The sequence below is a fragment of the Leuresthes tenuis genome, unplaced genomic scaffold, assembly GCF_036924035.1.
Source record: "Leuresthes tenuis unplaced genomic scaffold, fLeuTen1.0.hap1 SCAF_10, whole genome shotgun sequence".
Taxonomy (NCBI): Eukaryota; Metazoa; Chordata; class Actinopteri; order Atheriniformes; family Atherinopsidae; genus Leuresthes; species Leuresthes tenuis.
The window spans coordinates 13,009,208-13,027,528 of NW_027325364.1; the positions used below are offsets into that span (position 1 = coordinate 13,009,208).

Sequence of the window (18,321 nt, forward strand, 5' to 3'; positions counted from 1 at the left end):
TAAAAGAAAATGTCATGTTAGACTGCTTAAATGTTGCCCTGTGATTAATATTGCTGCGAGTCACGGGAGTCTAGGTGTACGCGGAGCACGGCGGGGCCCCAGGCTGCTCCTCCAGAGTTCAACAGTAGCTCTTAACCCCGGCGCCGCCTGGGTCACGGCCAGCCTCTCCTTTGATGTCGCTTCAGATTATACTTGTCCAGAAAATCATCAGTTCTGAGGGAAACACATTAAGCTTGTCTCGCAAAACAAGTAAAAGGCCGAAACGTTACTTTTTCCAAGAACATAGCGCCAAACTTCAGTTCTGTCGCGTTATGAGTCGGCAGGTTTCCATGCATCGGTCCACATCCAAACCACCGGTGCGCAAAAGCGCACATGGCACGCACAAGATATTTAAACAAAAACTTGGCAATTTATAACCGACGAGCTCGATCCAACTTCAAAGACATGTCTGCTCTGATGTTCTTCATTTTTTCCTGATTTCTACTTCACTTAATTGTTACCCAACTGTTGACCCGAAGAAGGAGGTTTTGGGTGAGATTTACAGTCTTCATTTGGATCCCCCACTTCGAAAATTCAATTATTTTTACTAAAACCAAAACAGCGCCGCTGGGCTTCCAGTGAAACTATAAAACTGTGATGGCTGTGCCAACAAGAGCAGGTTTCTGCTGAAACATAAACCATCCTTGTTTAGCCGACATTTTCATTTAAACATGTTTATGGGACTTTATTTATTTTATATGCTGTCACCATTTAAAAACACATAAATGACTTTGCAGCACCCTCAGAAATACAAATAAGAATTGAAAGATTGTTGTTCTTTATGTCAAATCAAATCTCCTGAATCCAGAAAAAAAAGAGGAAAGTAGTGACAGAAAACTAACACATTTTATGTTTTCATCTCCATCTCTTTCTACCTTTTGACTCACTTTACCCCATCTTTAGCCCCTCTGCATCCTAATTCCAACATTTTAAATAGTCTGACATTACTGCCAGTCATCCCTCTGATCTACAAACCATTTAACATTTCACATCATGGACTTCTCAGGCTCTCTGCCTCCACCCTCTCCATACACCTTCCCCATTATCCCTAATTTCTCAGTACCTTCCTCCTCTCCCTCCATATCTCCATCCCCCAGCCTGGCATCCACAGCTCTCTTCTGCTCCCTCCTCTCGCTCCTCTCCCTGCTGGGCATCACAGGGAACCTTTATACATTGGGCCTCCTTCTGAGGCGCAGCAGAGGTAGAAGAAGACGTGGAGCAGGACCAGCCTGTTGCCTAACAAAAATACCTGTACCATCCTGCCTTGCCAACTCTACCTCCCCCACCTCCTCCCCTACCTCCTCTCCCTCCTCCTCCTCTCTTCACCTCCAGGTGCTGAGTCTTGCTCTCGCTGACCTGCTCTACCTTTTCACTGCTCCCTTCATCGTGTACGACAGCCTGGCATCCGGATGGGCATTTGGGGAGCTCGGTTGCCGACTCCTTCTGAGCCTGGACCTGCTCACCATGCACGCCTCCATCTTCACTCTCACCGCCATGAGTCTAGACCGTTACCGTGCTGTAGCCCATCCCCTGCAGACCTCCTCCTCCAACTCCTCCAGCCTGTTGCGGGTGGGCCTGGCATGGGGGCTGGCGGTGGCTCTCAGCCTGCCTATGATGATCACCCTGCACCTCGAGGATGGGGAGAATCATGAGGGTCAGCTGTGTGTCCCGGCATGGGATGAGCAAAGCTCCAAGGCCTATCTTAGTATACTGTTCTGCACCAGCATTCTCGGTCCCGGGCTGGCTATTGGGGCACTTTACGCCACTCTCGGACGGCTTTACTGGGTGTCACAGACCCGGCCTGCCTGGGCCAGTGGGAACAACTCTGCTTGTTCTGCTCGTGCACCCAGACCCAAAGTCCTGCTCCTCATCCTGGGTATTGTCCTGGCATTTTGGGCTTGCTTCCTCCCTTTCTGGATCTGGCAGCTGCTCCCCCTCTACCAGCCCGACATGCTGCGGACAGTACCGGTGGGCACACAGGTGACAGTGAATCGTATCCTCACAGGGCTAACTTATGGAAACTCTTGCGTGAATCCATTCTTCTACACACTATTGACAGGAAAACGAAAACGCAACCGGCAGGTGCTGACGTCAGCAAATCAGCTCTGCCGCAAGAGCAGTCCACTGCAGTAGTGTCTGTTCCTCTCCAACAGTGGAGACAATAATGTGAGTTTGCACATGTAAGAGCCTTTCACACGACACACACACGTGTGTGATAAGGTACAGGAATGCATTTTGAGTTCCATACAAGGCATCAAAGACCGCTGACTTAACCTCAGTCTGCAAACTGAGGAAGTGTAAGAATACTGAACAAATGATAGCACTTTGGATAAATGCTTTATAAGAGGACAATATTTCCTTTTAGGAGATTAATACTGAAATATAGTTGAGTTTACCAGCATAAAATGACAATCTCTGTAAGATTTGTTTCTTAATGTAGGCCAATGCAAAATATTCCAAACTTTTGATGATTAATTATATCAAATAATTCAGTAGCAATAAAGTTTACATACTGTGGTTTGAAAGTATTTTAATAATATTGCTTCTGTAGCAACGGGTAAGTTATACATTGTCACCGTCATATAAATCACATCTGTGAAGTCATTTAACCTAAGAATGGAGATGGCTGGTTTATTTAGTAAACAGACTGCAGTAACATAAAGAGAACAGACTTTATGCCTCATATTGTGCATGCATAAGAATTTTTCAGGACAAACCCTGACACACTTTTGCTTGTTTTCAGAAAACTCTCAAAGAAAATGTTTGTTTTTGAACAACTGGTTTTTGTCTGGCCGGGACCTCGGTGGGACATTTTTCTGAGACATTGTTTGTTGATATGTTAAATTACGTTTAGGTGGGTCCACAAGCTTTTTGTTTTATTCTCCTGAACCTTAATATATCTAAAAAAAAAAAAGGACTTTGCTATAATCTTGAACTGCATGTTGGGTTTTGAAAATCTACTTATTGTTTGAATCATGCAGCGCTTTGCATGGCCTTAACTGGTGATGGCTGTAACTGGGGTTTATAATATTGTATAAAATATAGTCTTTAATAAAGAGTGTGTGTCTCTGTCATTGTTTCATCTGATCTATAAGGACTGAATTGAGTTGTCTGATTTCTCTGCAACAAATAATACACCATTTAACTGACACTTACAACAGTTTTTATGAAAAAAAAGTAACAATTTTCCAAAAGACTTCGGTGCTGAGCAGAAATCTTTGAGATGGTGTCATACCTTTGTTTGTGTGTCTGTGTCAGCATGTCAGGGACTCAGGAGGGTCTTCCCCATTTACAAAGACCTGTCTCTGTCTGTCTGACTCAAAGGCTGCACTGTACTGTATTGCAAACCCTGCTGCTCTTTGACGCAGATGAGCAAATATTGTTGTTTGACAGAGAGGGGTTAGGATGGGGATGGGATGATGGGACAAATGGCTTGGAGTTGCGTGAGCATGGGCAGAAACAGTACTTTTTTGACAGGTGGTGTCTTGGAGTCGAGGCCAGAGGGTTTAAGACATTGATTCCACATTCCCTGGTTGAAAGCTGGTGGAGAATTATTCGCCACCTCTCCGCCTTGCACTGCACTGCATTCCCCTAAGAAGATTGAGGGGGATCACAATGGGCTCAGAAAAACTGTGAAACATGTGGAAAGCCGACCAAAATACAGACAAAAGTAACAAATGAATACACCACAGTGTTACTGAGTTTGGTGTCACCAATCAGTCACATTGAGAAGAAATCTAACTGTAAACATCAATGATTCAGGCTGACACAGCAGGTGTTGTTTGTCTTGATTTAAATCCTTTCACCTTGGTTACACTCACCAAAAATGACGACATGTTTGCATCTGTGTTGCTAAAGGTGAACTCTCCCTAAAAGATGACACAGCTCCTTATGAAAATATAAATCAATTGAGAAACCTGGAGGAAATCTGAGGCAGCATCTAAAACAACTCAGCAAATGCACTGATGCAAAGCAAGAAAACCGCACAATGTATAAATGCACAAGACGACAAAGATTCTATTTAAATCTAGACATAAAACATAGCAGCACTGTCCACTTTAGAAAGAGGGTGACAGGAAGATGCCCTCAAGAAAATGAAAAAAATAGATAAAAATACATCCAATAGAGGAAAAAATGATGGAATCGCTTTGTGATTAGCATTTATAAAACACATACCTGCATAAGAATACGCAAATGAGTCTGCAGTTTAAAGGGAGTTCTTGCCGGGCTCAGTGAGCTGATTGGCAGAAAACAACAAGAGAGCAGTCTCTGGAAACAATGGAAGGGATTATAAAACTCCCTCAAGAGGGTAGTACGATGCGGACTGTGGCAAAAGATGTTGGTTGTTCTCAGTCAGCTGTGTCCAAATTTTGAGGTAAGTACAAACAAAATGGGAAAGTTGTAAAAGGGAAACATGCAGGTCGACCAAGGACGAAAACTCACACTAATAAAGTGAAAATATAGAAAATAAACAACAAAAGAAATGAAGAACAAAAGGCAAGAAACAGAAGTCAGTGTTTGTGACCTAAATGTGAAAAAGCAGCTGAGGGAAATGGGGCCGAAGAACGTCCTCCATCACTAATAAGCTAAAGAGAAGAAACAAGGTCATGGTGGGCTAAAGAGGAGCAGTCGTGGACTGATTGGATAAAAGTGATGTTCAGTGATGAATCACCAATCTGCATTGACAAGGGGATGATGCTGGGACTTTGTTTGGTGCAGGTCCAGTGGAACACATAAGTAACAGTGCAACAAGGGAATTTCCACAATCCTTGGTGACATGGTGTTGATGTCAGGTAAAAAACCAGGGGAGATGGGTCGTTATTTCTACAGTAAATGTACACGTGGATGTTAAAATTTTGGTCACTTCTAAAGGTTTGATGATGCTGAAATCGATTCATAGGATGATAATGCATCTTGCCACAGAGCATAGACGGTTCAAACTTTTCTCGAGGAGAGAAATATTTCAGTCTGATTAAAACTTTATAGTGGAAACCGAAAACAAACAAACAAAAATAAAAAGGGTCAATGACTTGACTTCATCCTGCAAAGCTGATCTGTTGACTTTTTCACCAAAGAAAAAGTTGGAACCTGACTGATGAAAAGTATTTTACTTTTCATTTGCCTCAAACAATTCAAGCTGTCAAAAAACAGCAACAAAGTGCAACAAAGGACTCCGATTTTTTACCTTTTTTTCTGTTTCAGTGCATCCTTCATGCTTTTTTGCCTCCTGATCTAAAGACAAAAAGAAGACATGAATCAATTACACAGTTTTATTCGTATTTCTGAGGCATGCTTTACAGAGTCATAAGGTTTGGCTGTTAAATTCAGTACTTTTGTGTCATATCTGTCACAGATTTTCCTGCACAATAAAACGGCTGAATGAGCAGCCTCAAAGAGTGGTGATTCCATATTTTGATGGTGTTTTTCTTACTCCCCTCAAATCACACAGAAGGACCATTGAGATCTACTAACTGTGGTTAACTGTGTTTTGACTAGACATTCAATAACCTCCAGATTATGTAATCCCCAGGTACTGGATCATTTAGGTGATTTCCTCTTAGAATGTAAAACGAAACCTTTAATTGTGTTAACTTTAGGCTTGAGTATATTTACTTTGCACATTAGGTGCATACATGGACTGTAAGAACATTAAACGAGGAACAGAAAACCTCAGGGCTGCATGAGAAGCCATGAAGCGGTGACAGGTTGAGGAGACTCATACTAAAAGCATTCGTCAAAAGAGCTCGTGCGCTTCTTTGCACTGCGATACCATAACCTCTCTAGTCCATGCTACTGACCATGTGTTTCCATTTACTTGGCTTGGTTACCTCTGAGCATAATGTTCCCACTGCAGTTATTAGCCACAGCCATGTGCAGGCACACCACAGGGGGCGCTTCTGTTGTGAAGTTAATGCAATATCCATCCACCTTTCCCAGACAGCTGAGACTCACACAGCACATTTGTCCATTTAAATGGAATTCCTTGCAGACAAAGAGCCAGCTCCTTTTGAAATCAAGCGCCTTCATATGAGACTGAGTGATTTTTTTGGACCCCTGGGTCATACCAAAGTGACAGAAGATTGAGGGTGTATCTTATGTAAAGGTGAAACTTATCCAAAAATCACACTTAGCGGTAATGTGGATATTAAAGTGTAGGGAGGGTGTGTTGTTGGATTTTCTGAGTCGGCATAGTGGCGAGGTTTTGGGTGTCTATGTATTCTAAAACTCCATATATCAGATGATTAAGTTCTCCCTCAGGTCTGCAGGGATGACTGAGTGTTTGATAAACTTCAACTACATGGTGTTTGGTCAACCCAACAAAATGGATGGAAAATATTGTCTCAGTTGGCAGGCCGGCCGATCTATAAACTTTGTGTTGTTTTTGGTTGGTGTTTGCCAGCACCGGCTGACTTGCTCCAACGATAACTTTTGTCCTCCCCTGCAACAGAAGCTTTTGATTTCATCCTGAGATTACAGGCAGTGTCTTCCTCTCAAGGCTACAGGGAAACGCAAGGGCAAATATTTTCTTTAGTGAGTGTCGCTGTGTTCTACCTGAGGATTTCATAACTCCAGCACATGTCAGTTTCCTGGAACCACCAACCATCTTTCCATCCTGGCCCCCCCTCACTCCGCCCATCAGGCAGTCCTCCTGACCAGTGTTTGGGGCTGCTGCAGGTGCCCCTCCCCTGGGCAGCCCGCTCAGGAAAGCGCCCCGCTGTGTAGACGAGACGAGGCCACAGCCCGGGCCAAATTCACGCTGTGAGGTGTATAAGAGGCTCCCATTCTCTCTAGACATACACAAAAAAGATTCCCCTCACACTCTGCCGTCCCTCCTCTAAAATTCAATCTTCCCATCTGTTTTCCTTCTCTCAATCACTTCTTGTCCCCTTTGCACTTTCTGCCCACACTTCCATTCCTCTGCATGCTCTCACCTCAAGATTTAGGTCTCAAAGGCCTTGGAACAATCATCGCCATCGCAGACTTTAAAAACATCCAGCTTTCAGCATCACAGCAGCTGAAATCAAACACTCTTTTTCAACTTTACGAACACACACACATACGATACAAAAACCCACACTAACCGCAAAAAAAGCTGCTTGTAATTGCTGGTTTGACAGCAAACACTGAAACCCAGCTACTGACAGTGTCTCTTTGTTCGACCCCTGGAAACCCCACCGAGTGGCGCCCTCCTCCCATCACATCCCCTGATCTCACATCTCAGTGTCAGCCGCCAGGATCAGGCGAGACCCGGGTTTGCGTGCCTCGAAGGCCGGAGGTTACATCAACCAACATACACATTACGGTTCACACTTGGGTTCCTACTACAGTGTTCCCTTCTTGCTCCGTCTCCCTCCCCGTGAGTTGTAGCGTTTCTCTGTGCTTTTTCCTCTCCCAGCAAACCTCCCGTAAATATCCATCTCTGTCAATGCAGGCGTCCAGGATCTGCTGACCTCTGACACCGCACTCCTGTGAACCCCACGGTTTGGTCGAACAGGAAAGCCGAAGAGCGTTGTGAAGCCGTCCTACAACTGCTCGACACTGAGCAAAAAGTCTCAGCGTGGGGTAACGAACATGTCGGGATTTCAAAGAAAAACACTAATCAAGGGTAAATGAAAAACCGACATAAAGTCTCTCAGTAAGGTGTTGAGCCACCGAAAAAGCTTCACCGTGGCTCGGCATAGAGTCTGTGAGATGCTACTGGAGGGATGAAAGCTGTTCAGTCATTTTTGTCTTTTGGTGATAGTGATGGTGGGGAGCAGTGTTTCATTCATCTGACCCAGATATCTGCTAACTGTTACCACAGCACCAGACTCATCAAATCATTCTCAAAGATCTTTGTGCTCAACTTTGTAGGTGGGAGCCAGTCATCACAGAAGAAACTCTTGCTTTTAAGATGTAAATGACTCATTAGGGGACAAAGGTCATCATTCTGAATAAGTTTGGATCCATTTGGAGTGCACTTTCCCTTAAAGGTCACCGCTGGGGTGAGGCGTCAAGTCGCTCTTTTAATTTGTCAAGCGCCTGCAGATCCAGCCCTTAAAAATATGAATAGTTGCAGCTTTCTTTTGTCTTCAGTGACCAGAATATTTTGAAGACATAAATTCGGGCAGGCCGCATGTCGGTGGGGTGGTTAGCGCTGTTGCCTCACAGCAGGAAGGTTCCCGGTTTGAGTCTTAGCTGGGGTTTATGTCAATAAATATGAGGACAGGAGGGTAAGTATGAGCACTGTAGGTGAACCCCTTTGGCTTCTTTTCTGTACTTTTTTTTAATAATCAAGCTTGATCGTGAAGTAAGGATTCATATATAGCACTCTATTATGATAATATTATAATAAAGCCTCCATGAAAGAAAGTCCAACAAAGTACTTAATGCGCTATTGTAGAATATATTTGTACAACTATTTCACAAATTCCCCCAAAGAAAGAGTCACGTAAAAGTGCTAAGAAAAAGGCCATAAGAAGTTTTCTTAGGAGGTACACTATAACGGATTTTGTCAAGTAGGGCATTAGCTATAAATTGGTTTGAACCAACAGGTAGGAAGAAAAAAAAATCATTGAAGTTAAAGAGGGAACATTGTGACCTAAAAAAGGTGATATTTAGCATTAGAGTGCCACCTGCAGGCGACATGAAAGAAAAGAGGGAATTGAGTATCTATAGCATTATTAATCTTTTTAAGTGGTGCAAAGTTCAAATGTTGATGAAATGCGACACATTATATTACATTTCTTCCTTTTATTCTTTACAGCTGCCAAAGTTACAGCTGAATGAACATTTTGAACATTTTATGCCCATGCATTTCACTCATATGAACTCATAAACTCAGTCTTCAGCATTTAATGACTGGATGTCTAACCATTGTGTATTTTGGGTGGCTAAATGTGAGATGTTCTCTCTCAACAAACTGGTATCTAGCACAGTAGAAGAAACATAAGAGGGGAAATTATAGAGTCTAATTTGACATTTGAAAAGCTTTTTGCCACAGGCTGAAGATAACAATGCACAGATAAACATACTGTGGATATAGTCAGGTGCATCCTGCTAATTAATGTGAACTGTTTGTCTAAAATATCGCCACATTTTCAATCATGTATTCAGACCTTGCTCTACACACCAATGGTTCCTAATTTCCATTCAAAGTGTTTTGGGTCAACACTGTTGTGCTACAAACATGATGCCTTGCACAACGGACTGCTTTGAAACGGCTGCATTGTGTCTGCAGCATGTTACACAACATGTCCTTCCACTTGTCTGTCTTTGCTCCGACTGAACTTCAAGCTCGGGTGGCTCAGTAACTGACCCATCCCAGTAACCGTGTCCCTAGCAGGGAGGACACCTGATGGCTCAGCAGTGCGGAGCAAGCTCTGCCCACTTGGCAGATAACGGACAAGGCATGTTGATCTACTAATGCATTGCCTTTGAAAACAAGCTGTTTTCTCTAATGCGCACACCACAGACCTCCATCCTAATCAAACTCCAGAAAGCAGAGTTTTGAAATATGCTTTCAACACTCTACAGCACAGAACAAAAGAAATTCAGCCAGGGCTGCTGGTTGTTCAGTCTGTTGATCCATGTCACCCCCACACAGTGTTCTCACCTTCCACAGTAACCTGCACCTCCTGGCCATGACTGAGCCCCTGGGTGGTCAGTAAATGATCACCTGCCAGAGTGACTTAGAGTAACCCAATACATCAGCACAGGCCGGGAGGTGGCAGGCATGATGCTGAGGCCAACATCCAACAACCTGTGCAGGATGTCGGCCTCATTCGCCTCTGCGTGAGGGTCTGACTCTCCTCACATGCAGCTCTGACACCATCAAGCCAAGTTCAGTTGAAAGATTTAGTTTGTAGTTTCTTTGCAAAAAAATCAATAAATCAATAAAAAAGTCAATAAAAATAGGTCAGAAGATCTTAAAGTCCACCATCCTCATTAAAATCGTATGAGCTGGTCCTTATAAACTATTTTCAGAATAGAATTTGTCTAAAACTTGAACAAATTCTGCAAGTTTTACATCTTAAATGAATGACCCAGGCAGATTACAGTATTTTTCAGTAAAAACTTAAAATGATAGATAAAAAAATGAAGGGCAATTCAGCTAAATGAGGGGTGAAACTCCCTTTTGTTAAATTAAACTCAACTAAAATCAATGCAGACAAACTTTCGACCTATTGACATTTTAAAAAACATTATAAGAGGAAGCACAGCAACTAAAAAACTTACCTCGGTCATGAAGCATGTCCGGCATCTCAAGGCTTTCTTCTCCTCTGGAGACTTTGATACCTCCTCCGGAGAAAATCTCCAAGGGTGGCACGGAGATGCTGACAGGCAGGACAAGTGAGTCAACAGCTTCTCACGTGAACTTTTTGTTTTTTTTTACTGAACATGTGATGGTGTTTGGCACCACCTTGTGGTCATAATGACAACAACAAGGTTAGCCGGACCGGAGGCGGAAGTGAGAAAATGAATAGTGGTTAGCAGCCAGCACCGCCTCCTGAAGAAGCTGTGCTGAAGGGAAAGGAGGTTTTTCACATTTATTTTTGCGTTGAGAGGAGAACATTCATCTGACGGAATATTAATGTCATTTTGTGGAACACAAAATAGCGGGTAGGTGTGAAAACGGACTGGTTATGTGTTCTCTGGGGGCGGGTTTCTTACACGTCGTCCAAATGCATTTAGTTAGCCAGCTAGCTTGCTAACGTTAGCCGTCTTATGTAATCATGGCGGTGTACTGTTGGGCTGCTGTTATGGCTCATGCTAGTTATCCTGTTACTACATTAAACAAAATAAAAACACAAATTATTTGTGTTTAGGAATACATGAAGGCTCACTTCGTGCCTATAGTTGACTATGATTGGGAGTACAAACAAGGTCGTAGGCTCACTATTAGCCTCTATAACTTCAACAATAACAGTGTTGCGGTTAATGACAGAAGATGAAGTTAAACCTGCTAAAGACATGAGAAATTCAGTCCCGGTTTCTTATAATAAGGCACACTTCTCCTGCTGTTTCTTGCTGTCCTCCCAGGCGCCGCAGTAAATGGGACCAGCCTGGCCCCGGCCCCGGCTCCGGCTCCGGTGGGATGGGGGAGGCGGAGGCTGCGCCCACCGGGGCTCTGGATGCTGCAGCCGCCGTGGCTGCCAAGATTAACGCTATGCTGGTGGCCAAAGGCAAACTCAAACCCTCACAAATAGGCATCCCGGGACCACTTGAGAAGGTAATGAACTTCAAGTGAAGTTTCTCTGTAAAGGATCGTTTTAGAAGCACATCTGCGGTGGTGTCAGAGACACATAAACAATTATCTTGTCTCTCCCCTTATTTACAAAGTGGGAGACCTTAACCTAGATCTATTATTTATATTCAACAGCTTTTAAATTAAACACTTAAAGGAGTCTAAGATAAGGAAGAAACTATTTTTTGTTTAAAAAAACCCTCTAGTTTAGTAAAGGCTCGCATTTAATTGTTTCATTGTTGAAAGTCCTGTGAGAAGTCCTAGCTCTGACCAGTCATGACGTAGACAGATAACATCACGAGGGCGTCCTTGAGTGTCTACTACCAGGACGTTAGCAAACCGTTGGGGCCCTGTGGATTGAGCTCGCTTAACACAGACACCGTCAGGTCCCAACAGAGTGGCATCTTTGGAATTTTGAGGCGGACTCTTTGTCGTGTTCTTTGAGCCCTTCCTGGGCCCATTGCCATGTTGTTGGTGAAGGCTGCTGCTGTGAGTAAATGCTGTTACCGCGAGGGAAGGGTGTGACGGGTCTGCAACATCCAGGACGTAGAAGATTGCATTCTAACAAAATGAGGAGTGTTGGTCGCTTTGCCTGTCAGTGGTTTTAATGTTCTGGCCGATCGGTGTAAATTTGGGGACATTTTTAAACACTGTGCGTTATGTTGTGGCTGTCAAGTAAGTTAAGCACAGGTCACATTGCAGATCAGTGAATTGCTGTTTGACTGACCTTATGAATCAATATTACTAAGAACATTAGGGTGTTTTTAAAATTGTGATCTAAAACTTTACAAAGTGTACAGTCAGGGATTGATTTGTTTTGGGTTTTTTTTCTAGAAGAGATAACAGTTGAAAAATCAATCCTTAATGAAACATAAACAGTTGAATGACCTTCATATCAAACGTTTACTACTCTGAGTCGTCATTCTGAAGACACGTTGCGATTAATCAAAAACAATTTTTAAAATCTTATTATAGTGCTTATAGTCTCATTCACATGAGAGCAAATAAAAATCTATAAAAACGTAAATCTATATGTCCAAAGTGGACAACCCTTTTTTTCCTTTTTAACAGGGTTTTTAACAGGCTTACCCTAAATACCAAAATAGTCCTATGGTATACTTTACGCTGCTGTTCTTCCCCTCACAGGTTTTGGGTGTTGGAAAGCCTCCAGCGCCGGCAAAAGCCAAAGACGACCTGGTGGTAGCTGAGGTCGAGATCAATGACGTCCCAATCACTTGTCGAAATCTCCTGACCCGCGGGCAAACGCAGGATGAGGTCAGCTCCAACATGAACAGGAAAATAGGTCCACCGCCTGGTTTGTGATGTGTTTTGTTTCTCACGTGTGACTTGTCTTCAGATCAGTAAAGTGAGCGGAGCTGCGGTTTCAACCAGAGGCCGTTACATGGCAGCAGAGGAGAAGAGCAAAGCACTTCCAGGGTGACTTCTCGGTTCACTTTATTTTCAGTGATTCATCATAAAACTATTAGTTACTCATGCGAAGATGGCCTGGTTTCTGATTTTTTTCCACGCAGGGATCGACCTCTGTATTTGCACGTCCAAGGACAGACGAGAGAGCTCGTCGACAGTCAGTACTCTTCTAAACTTATTGTCATTTTATGCTGAAGGCATGTTTTCATACAGCTTATAATTCAACCGATTGTCTCTTTGCTTCTTTCTCCAGGAGCGGTCAATAGAATTAAGGAAATAATTACCAATGGTGTCGTAAAGGCTGCAACTGCCTCATCATCCTCCTCGTCTTTCTCCCCGAGCGGGGCCTCAGTCACAGTTTACCATCAGCAGAACCCACCTCCTCCCTCCCTGCCCCCTGTGACCAACCACAAACCTCACTTTCAGTCAGGGGTAAGACAGTTCAGCAGTGGATGACACTATGTGTTTTATATCTTTTCCTCAGGCATACTTCAACTCCAGGAAAACAACAACTATTTAAGTCATTACCGAACAAAGCTGCTTAGACTTTAACTAAAAAAAAGTAAGGACCACTGTAATAAATCCCGTGTTTATAGTAAATTTCACCTTCCACGTGTCATCGCAATAAACCGTGTTGGTCATGTTGGAAGAGGCTCTTTTGGCAGTGGACTGCAGCTCATCCACAAACAGTCAAATGTGTAGCCGCTGTGACCTGCTGTGTCAGTAGAATGGCATTCTCAGCATGCTGTTGGGTGTTTGCAAACACTATCACACGCACTTATCTTTTTTTTCCTCGTTTCTCAGATGCATTATGTTCAAGATAAGGTGTTTGTGGGCCTGGAGCACGCTATCCCGGGGTTTGTGGTCAAAGAGCGAGTCGAAGGCCCCGGCTGTTCGTACCTGCAGCACATTCAGGCTGAGACTGGGGCCAAAGTCTTCCTCAGAGGGAAGGGATCGGGCTGTTTAGAGCCTGCATCTGGACGAGAGGCCTTTGAACCGATGTACATTTACATTAGGTGGGTACTTTCACCTGATTTGGAAAAGTTTACCTGCAAATGCTGTGATATGAAATTAGCCACAGTCTATAGCTTTTTTAAGCTGTTTGGACTCACTCGAACTAAATGCTTACCTCCTCAGTCATCCTAAACCAGACGGACTAGCAGCGGCTAAAACCTTGTGTGAGAATCTGCTTCAGACGGTGAGTCATTTCCATTGAAGTTTAAAAAAAAAAAGAAAAAAAAGAAGAAAATATTGAAATCAGCCCAAAATGAGCATTCGCAATTAGATAGGGTGACGTTTGCCCTGGTCGTGGCTGTAATCAGGGTTTACTCAAGGGGAGCATCATCCTAGCTTGTCAAAGTAAGATGAATGTGTGCTTTACAGGGAAGTGAAAGTAGTTTTATTGTGTTTCCTAAAAAATGTTTGCATTTGCATTCTCGACTTGACGAACAGGTGCAGCTTATCTCCGATCAAAAAAAAAAACTATTGTGGCTGCCACTCGAGGGTGGGAATCGAAGTTAAAACTTTAAAAAAAAACTAAACATCAGCTTTCTTGTGGCTTCTGCAGATGTTGTGCTGAGATAACGATTTAGACACATCAGCAACAAAACTGTAGATAGTCGTGGAAGCAGTGAGCGTTTTTCTCGAGAGAAACGCGTATTTTCCGCAAAAATACAGGAGTTAGGGTTGAAGCCACTGGGAGGTGCTCATGTGGAGCGCCAAATTATTTCCGTTAGCAGCTAATAACTGCAAATGATATGTTTTTTATCGTAATGTAGGGATATCTCTGCAGTAACGTCATGCTGTACATTATAGTATATTTATTTTTGTCCATAACCACTAATAACTCTTCGATGCATTGTTTTTCTTCTTCTAGGTCCACGCAGAGTATTCTCGATATCTTAATCAAATGAGCACGATGATGCCAACACAACAAGGTACAACACAGCTGGTATTTCTGTTGCTAAAAACCAGCCTGAGCAATATGTTAACTTTTGGATCTTAGATAAAATGATCCTGTAACATGTATGTTGACAGAGTTGCTTGATATACTCTGTTTCTTTTGTAAAGCCAGTGTTTGCATGAACTCTTTTACTCACCACACACTGGTGTTGTTCTTTTGGTCGCATTTGGTCTTAATGTGTTCTCCCCTTCTTCGTTTCCCAGGCTTCGCACAGCCTCCGGTAGTGAATGGGATCCCTCCTCAGCCCCCTTACTACCCCCCAGCTGGATACCAACCAGGCTACCCCATGCCTGTTCCCCCAGCTCAGCCGCAGCCTGTCCCTCCACCTTATGCTCTGCCGCCTCCTATAACTCCTGTGGTGCCTGCAGGTGTGCCGTCTCAGTACCCCCTGCGCCCAGCCCCTGCTCCTGTTCCTGCCCCTTCTCCTACCCCTGTCCCCGTCCCCGTTCCTGCCCCTGTTCCTACTGTGGCTCCCGCTCCTGCTCCAGCTCCGGTTTCTGCTCCAGATACTCTGCCTCAGGTAGGAATCGCTAAGCTCTTGATTATTATGTAATCGATATGTAAATCTGGCTTTCCTGTTCGTCTTCAGTGTCCCTGAGTCATAGTGGCTTAAATGCCCGGGCTCTGGGGAGGATTCATCCCTCCATAAGACCTGTTACCACTGATTTTCTACCGCAGCCTTTTCTTCCCGTTTCCCCTCATTAAAAACGGCTTCTTGACAGCCACACTTCCATGGAAACCATTTCTAAAGAGGCTTCAGTGAACAGTAGATGGATCAGCTGAAGGTCCAGATGCATCTCTCAGACCCTGCGTCAGGTCTTTGGTAGATCTTTTCCTCTTTCTTAAGGACATCACTTTCAGCTACGGTTCATCGGCTTTAGATAGAGTGTTAGGCCCGTCACTTGTCCAGTTTCCTCACATATTTAAGGACAAGGTGCCCACTGTGCCCTGATATACCAAGTTTTCAACTGTCAGCTGTTTGGGAATCGATTTGTTGTTGCAAAACTACTATTTTCTGTCTGTCAAACTCTTTGGTATAACTAAAGAAATGACAACTGATGTGTCCTTGTGACTCACTGCTCGTAACAAAGTGCCTAAAGATACAATTTAAGTTAGTTCCTTGCTCAGGTGTCTGTAGACATCTGTGGTTCTTCCCTTTAGTTCGGCGTCCTTTTTATGTTTGAATGATTCACAGGTCAGTTGGGTACAAGAGTAGAAAAGCAGCCAAAGTCTAAAGAAAAACATGTAAAGACCTTCAGATATTCCGGAGAACTGTTGCTCGTCACGACTTTAAAAAGTTACAAGAAGAAGGGTTGCTCAAAACTGTTGCGCTGTACTCTATATACGGTGGACACATCCAAAGAAATAACTGGTTGGTGTTATTGTTTTGCAGACTCTTCCTCCTGTACATTTTCCTCCCTCTGCTGCAGCACCACCCAAAGCTCCACCTGCTGCGGCTCCAGCCAACCCACCACAGAAGAGACGCTTCACAGAAGAGGTACCAGACGAGAGGGACAGCGGCTTACTGGGATACCAGGTGATAAATAACTCTTCTACATTTACAACCCCTCATTATTCTCTGTTGGCAGCCATTCCCACCCTTCTTTTCTTTGCTCCCCCTCTGAATCCCCCCCTCCCTCCTTTATATAAATATATTCTTTAGCCTGACTGCTATTTGTGTCACTTTCTTCAGCCAATCATGTCGAAGGTCTTTCTCAGCATGCGCTCACTTAACATTTCACCCTCTTAATGTTTTATATACCTTGATTGAGATGGTTTGTCCTGCTTGTCTCCCCGATGACGCTCACTTACAGTTTATCCATGACTTTCTCCTGGTAATGTGGAGATTCAGGGAAAGGTATTATATCTCACAACGGACCGGGAGAAAATTCAGTGTAATCAGACTCTGGGGAAATCTCTTCATTCTGATGTTGGGATAGGTTTATTATTTCATATTACAGGGCAGGGCTTAGAGGAGGATGTCTGCTAATCGCGACTGTGTGTTTTTCTGCTCATAGCATGGACCCATTCATATGACTAATTTAGGTGCAGGCTTCTCAGTGGGCGGCCCAGAGACTGCAGGACCCGCACAGCCGAGTTCCTCTGGCCCGGCGAGTGAGAGGGACAGGTACAGAGTTGTTTTTTTTGCCATGAAAATTAATCCTGCACATGGGTCAAAAGGCACGGTTAGCTGACATTCTGTCTTTGTGTTTTCCAGTCGGCAGCTAATGCCTCCGCCACCATCCCTGTCCGTTAATGGAGTGAGACCCAAGATGGAAGAAAGGAGGGCACCGCAAGGCCCCGTGGGTAAGGGCGTTATCCTGTGGCTTGTCAAATCCCTGACCTAATCCCACAGTTCATGGCTGTGACCCTTTTAGAAGAATAGCCTTGATTTAGTCTCCGAAGCAAAGGAGGCGACACGAAGAGAAAAATTTACTCTCTCAAATCACTAAATTTTCGTGATGTTGCTGGGGATTTTGGAAGCGCTGTATGTGTCACATTAACCCCCATCAGAGACCCAGATTTGGCCTAAAAAAACCGTGATTAATATTTAAACCGCCTGTTCTTGAGGCAGATGAGATAAGCTCGACCACTCAGCCTGGAACCGGCTGCTTCTTATGACTTTTACAGGAGTCTCCTGGTGGGACTTGAAATCTCCAGATAGCGAGGTGGAGCTATGACTTGACACCTTTTTGTGCATTTATAAGTCATCTGATACGTTAATTCCACCTTTCCGTCTGGACTGTGTGTAGTTTTGTCCTCCTCACTAACAAGAATCTCTCCTGTTTTTGTGTTTTTCTTTTTTTCTCTGTGTTTTTCTTCTCTTCCATGTGTCTCTGGCGTGATGCTGGATACTGATTGGGGGTGGGGCATGACTCGACCTGTGACGCCATCCTGCCGCTCGATTGAACGGCCCCAACACTGTCGCTAACCCCACCAACCAATGGCTGCTTTCAAACGGCTGCCCCCCACCCCCACCACTCTGCTGACATAAACTTTTATCTGAATCCATTAACTATTTGTTTCTCCCAAAATGTGTTTGGAATTATTAACTCGAACCTGCTGTATGTGAAACATGTCGCTGCTGGTGTTCTGTGTTTGTCTCTCCTCTCTTCTCCAAATGCGCCGCCCGTGTCTCTCCTCTGTTTGCTCCCCTTCTTCTTCTTCCAGAGCCTGCAACGAAAAGACTGAAAACAGGTTTGGTGGCGTACACGGGCGACTCTTCTGATGAAGAGGAAGACCACCCCTCTTCCAAAGCCTCAGGGCCAGGTAACCCTGGGACAGTCCCCCCCACCTCGGCTTCTTCAGGCTGGGCACTGGGCTATCGCTGCCCGCCTCCACCGCCCCCTCGTGCCAAATCACAGCCACAGCAGCAGTCTATGCCTTTCTGGATGGCACCTTGAAAACCTTGTTTCTCAGTGCTTTCCACAGAGTCTTAAAGGATCTTCACCCAAACTGAGCCTGTCGTTTCCACCACTTATCACCCGCTGATCACTTGGATGAGTCTTGACAGCTGTGTGTTGGTTTCAGGATTTAGTTCTTGGATCCAAATGGGAAAAACTCATGTTTTGTACAACTCGTTTTTTTTTTTTCTTCCTGTGCGCACATTTTAGGGACTGGCAACGTGATCCTAATATGTGGATATATAGACGGTCAGATGAGC

At 44.1% G+C, this 18,321-nt stretch overlaps 2 protein-coding genes across 3 annotated transcripts; both read left to right on the top strand.

Moving 5' to 3' along the window:
* The first annotated feature begins 1,032 nt into the window (after positions 1-1,032).
* Positions 1,033-2,172, top strand: uts2r3 (urotensin-2 receptor 3). Its single transcript, XM_072394155.1, has one exon. The coding sequence runs from the start codon at positions 1,033-1,035 to the stop codon at positions 2,170-2,172; it is 1,140 nt and encodes a 379-aa protein (XP_072250256.1).
* An 8,322-nt stretch (positions 2,173-10,494) lies between these two features.
* On the top strand, positions 10,495-18,218 carry khdc4 (KH domain containing 4, pre-mRNA splicing factor). Of its 2 annotated transcripts, XM_072394134.1 has the most exons (14): positions 10,531-10,641; positions 11,062-11,251; positions 12,413-12,541; positions 12,624-12,703; positions 12,799-12,851; positions 12,948-13,126; positions 13,499-13,710; positions 13,832-13,892; positions 14,571-14,631; positions 14,861-15,177; positions 16,051-16,194; positions 16,676-16,785; positions 16,876-16,964; positions 17,829-18,218. In XM_072394134.1, the coding sequence occupies exons 1-14, from the start codon at positions 10,613-10,615 to the stop codon at positions 18,059-18,061; spliced, it is 1,887 nt and encodes a 628-aa protein (XP_072250235.1). In that variant the 5' UTR covers positions 10,531-10,612; the 3' UTR covers positions 18,062-18,218. The 2 variants fall into 2 exon arrangements, with proteins under 2 accessions (XP_072250236.1, XP_072250235.1); XM_072394135.1 differs by lacking the exon at positions 17,829-18,218 and having other exon boundaries at positions 10,495-10,641; positions 16,704-16,785; positions 16,876-17,072.
* Positions 18,219-18,321: the final 103 nt, after the last annotated feature.

Excerpts from the sequence above, each read along its gene's own strand:
- uts2r3 (XM_072394155.1), top strand. The coding sequence starts at position 1,033 with ATGGACTTCTCAGGCTCTCTGCCTCCACCCTCTCCATACACCTTCCCC.
- khdc4 (XM_072394134.1), top strand. The coding sequence starts at position 10,613 with ATGTCATTTTGTGGAACACAAAATAGCGG. Across the intron at positions 13,711-13,831 it reads CCGATGTACATTTACATTAG|TCATCCTAAACCAGACGGAC; the intron begins GTGGGTACTTTC and ends TTACCTCCTCAG. Across the intron at positions 16,786-16,875 it reads CCGGCGAGTGAGAGGGACAG|TCGGCAGCTAATGCCTCCGC; the intron begins GTACAGAGTTGT and ends TGTGTTTTCCAG.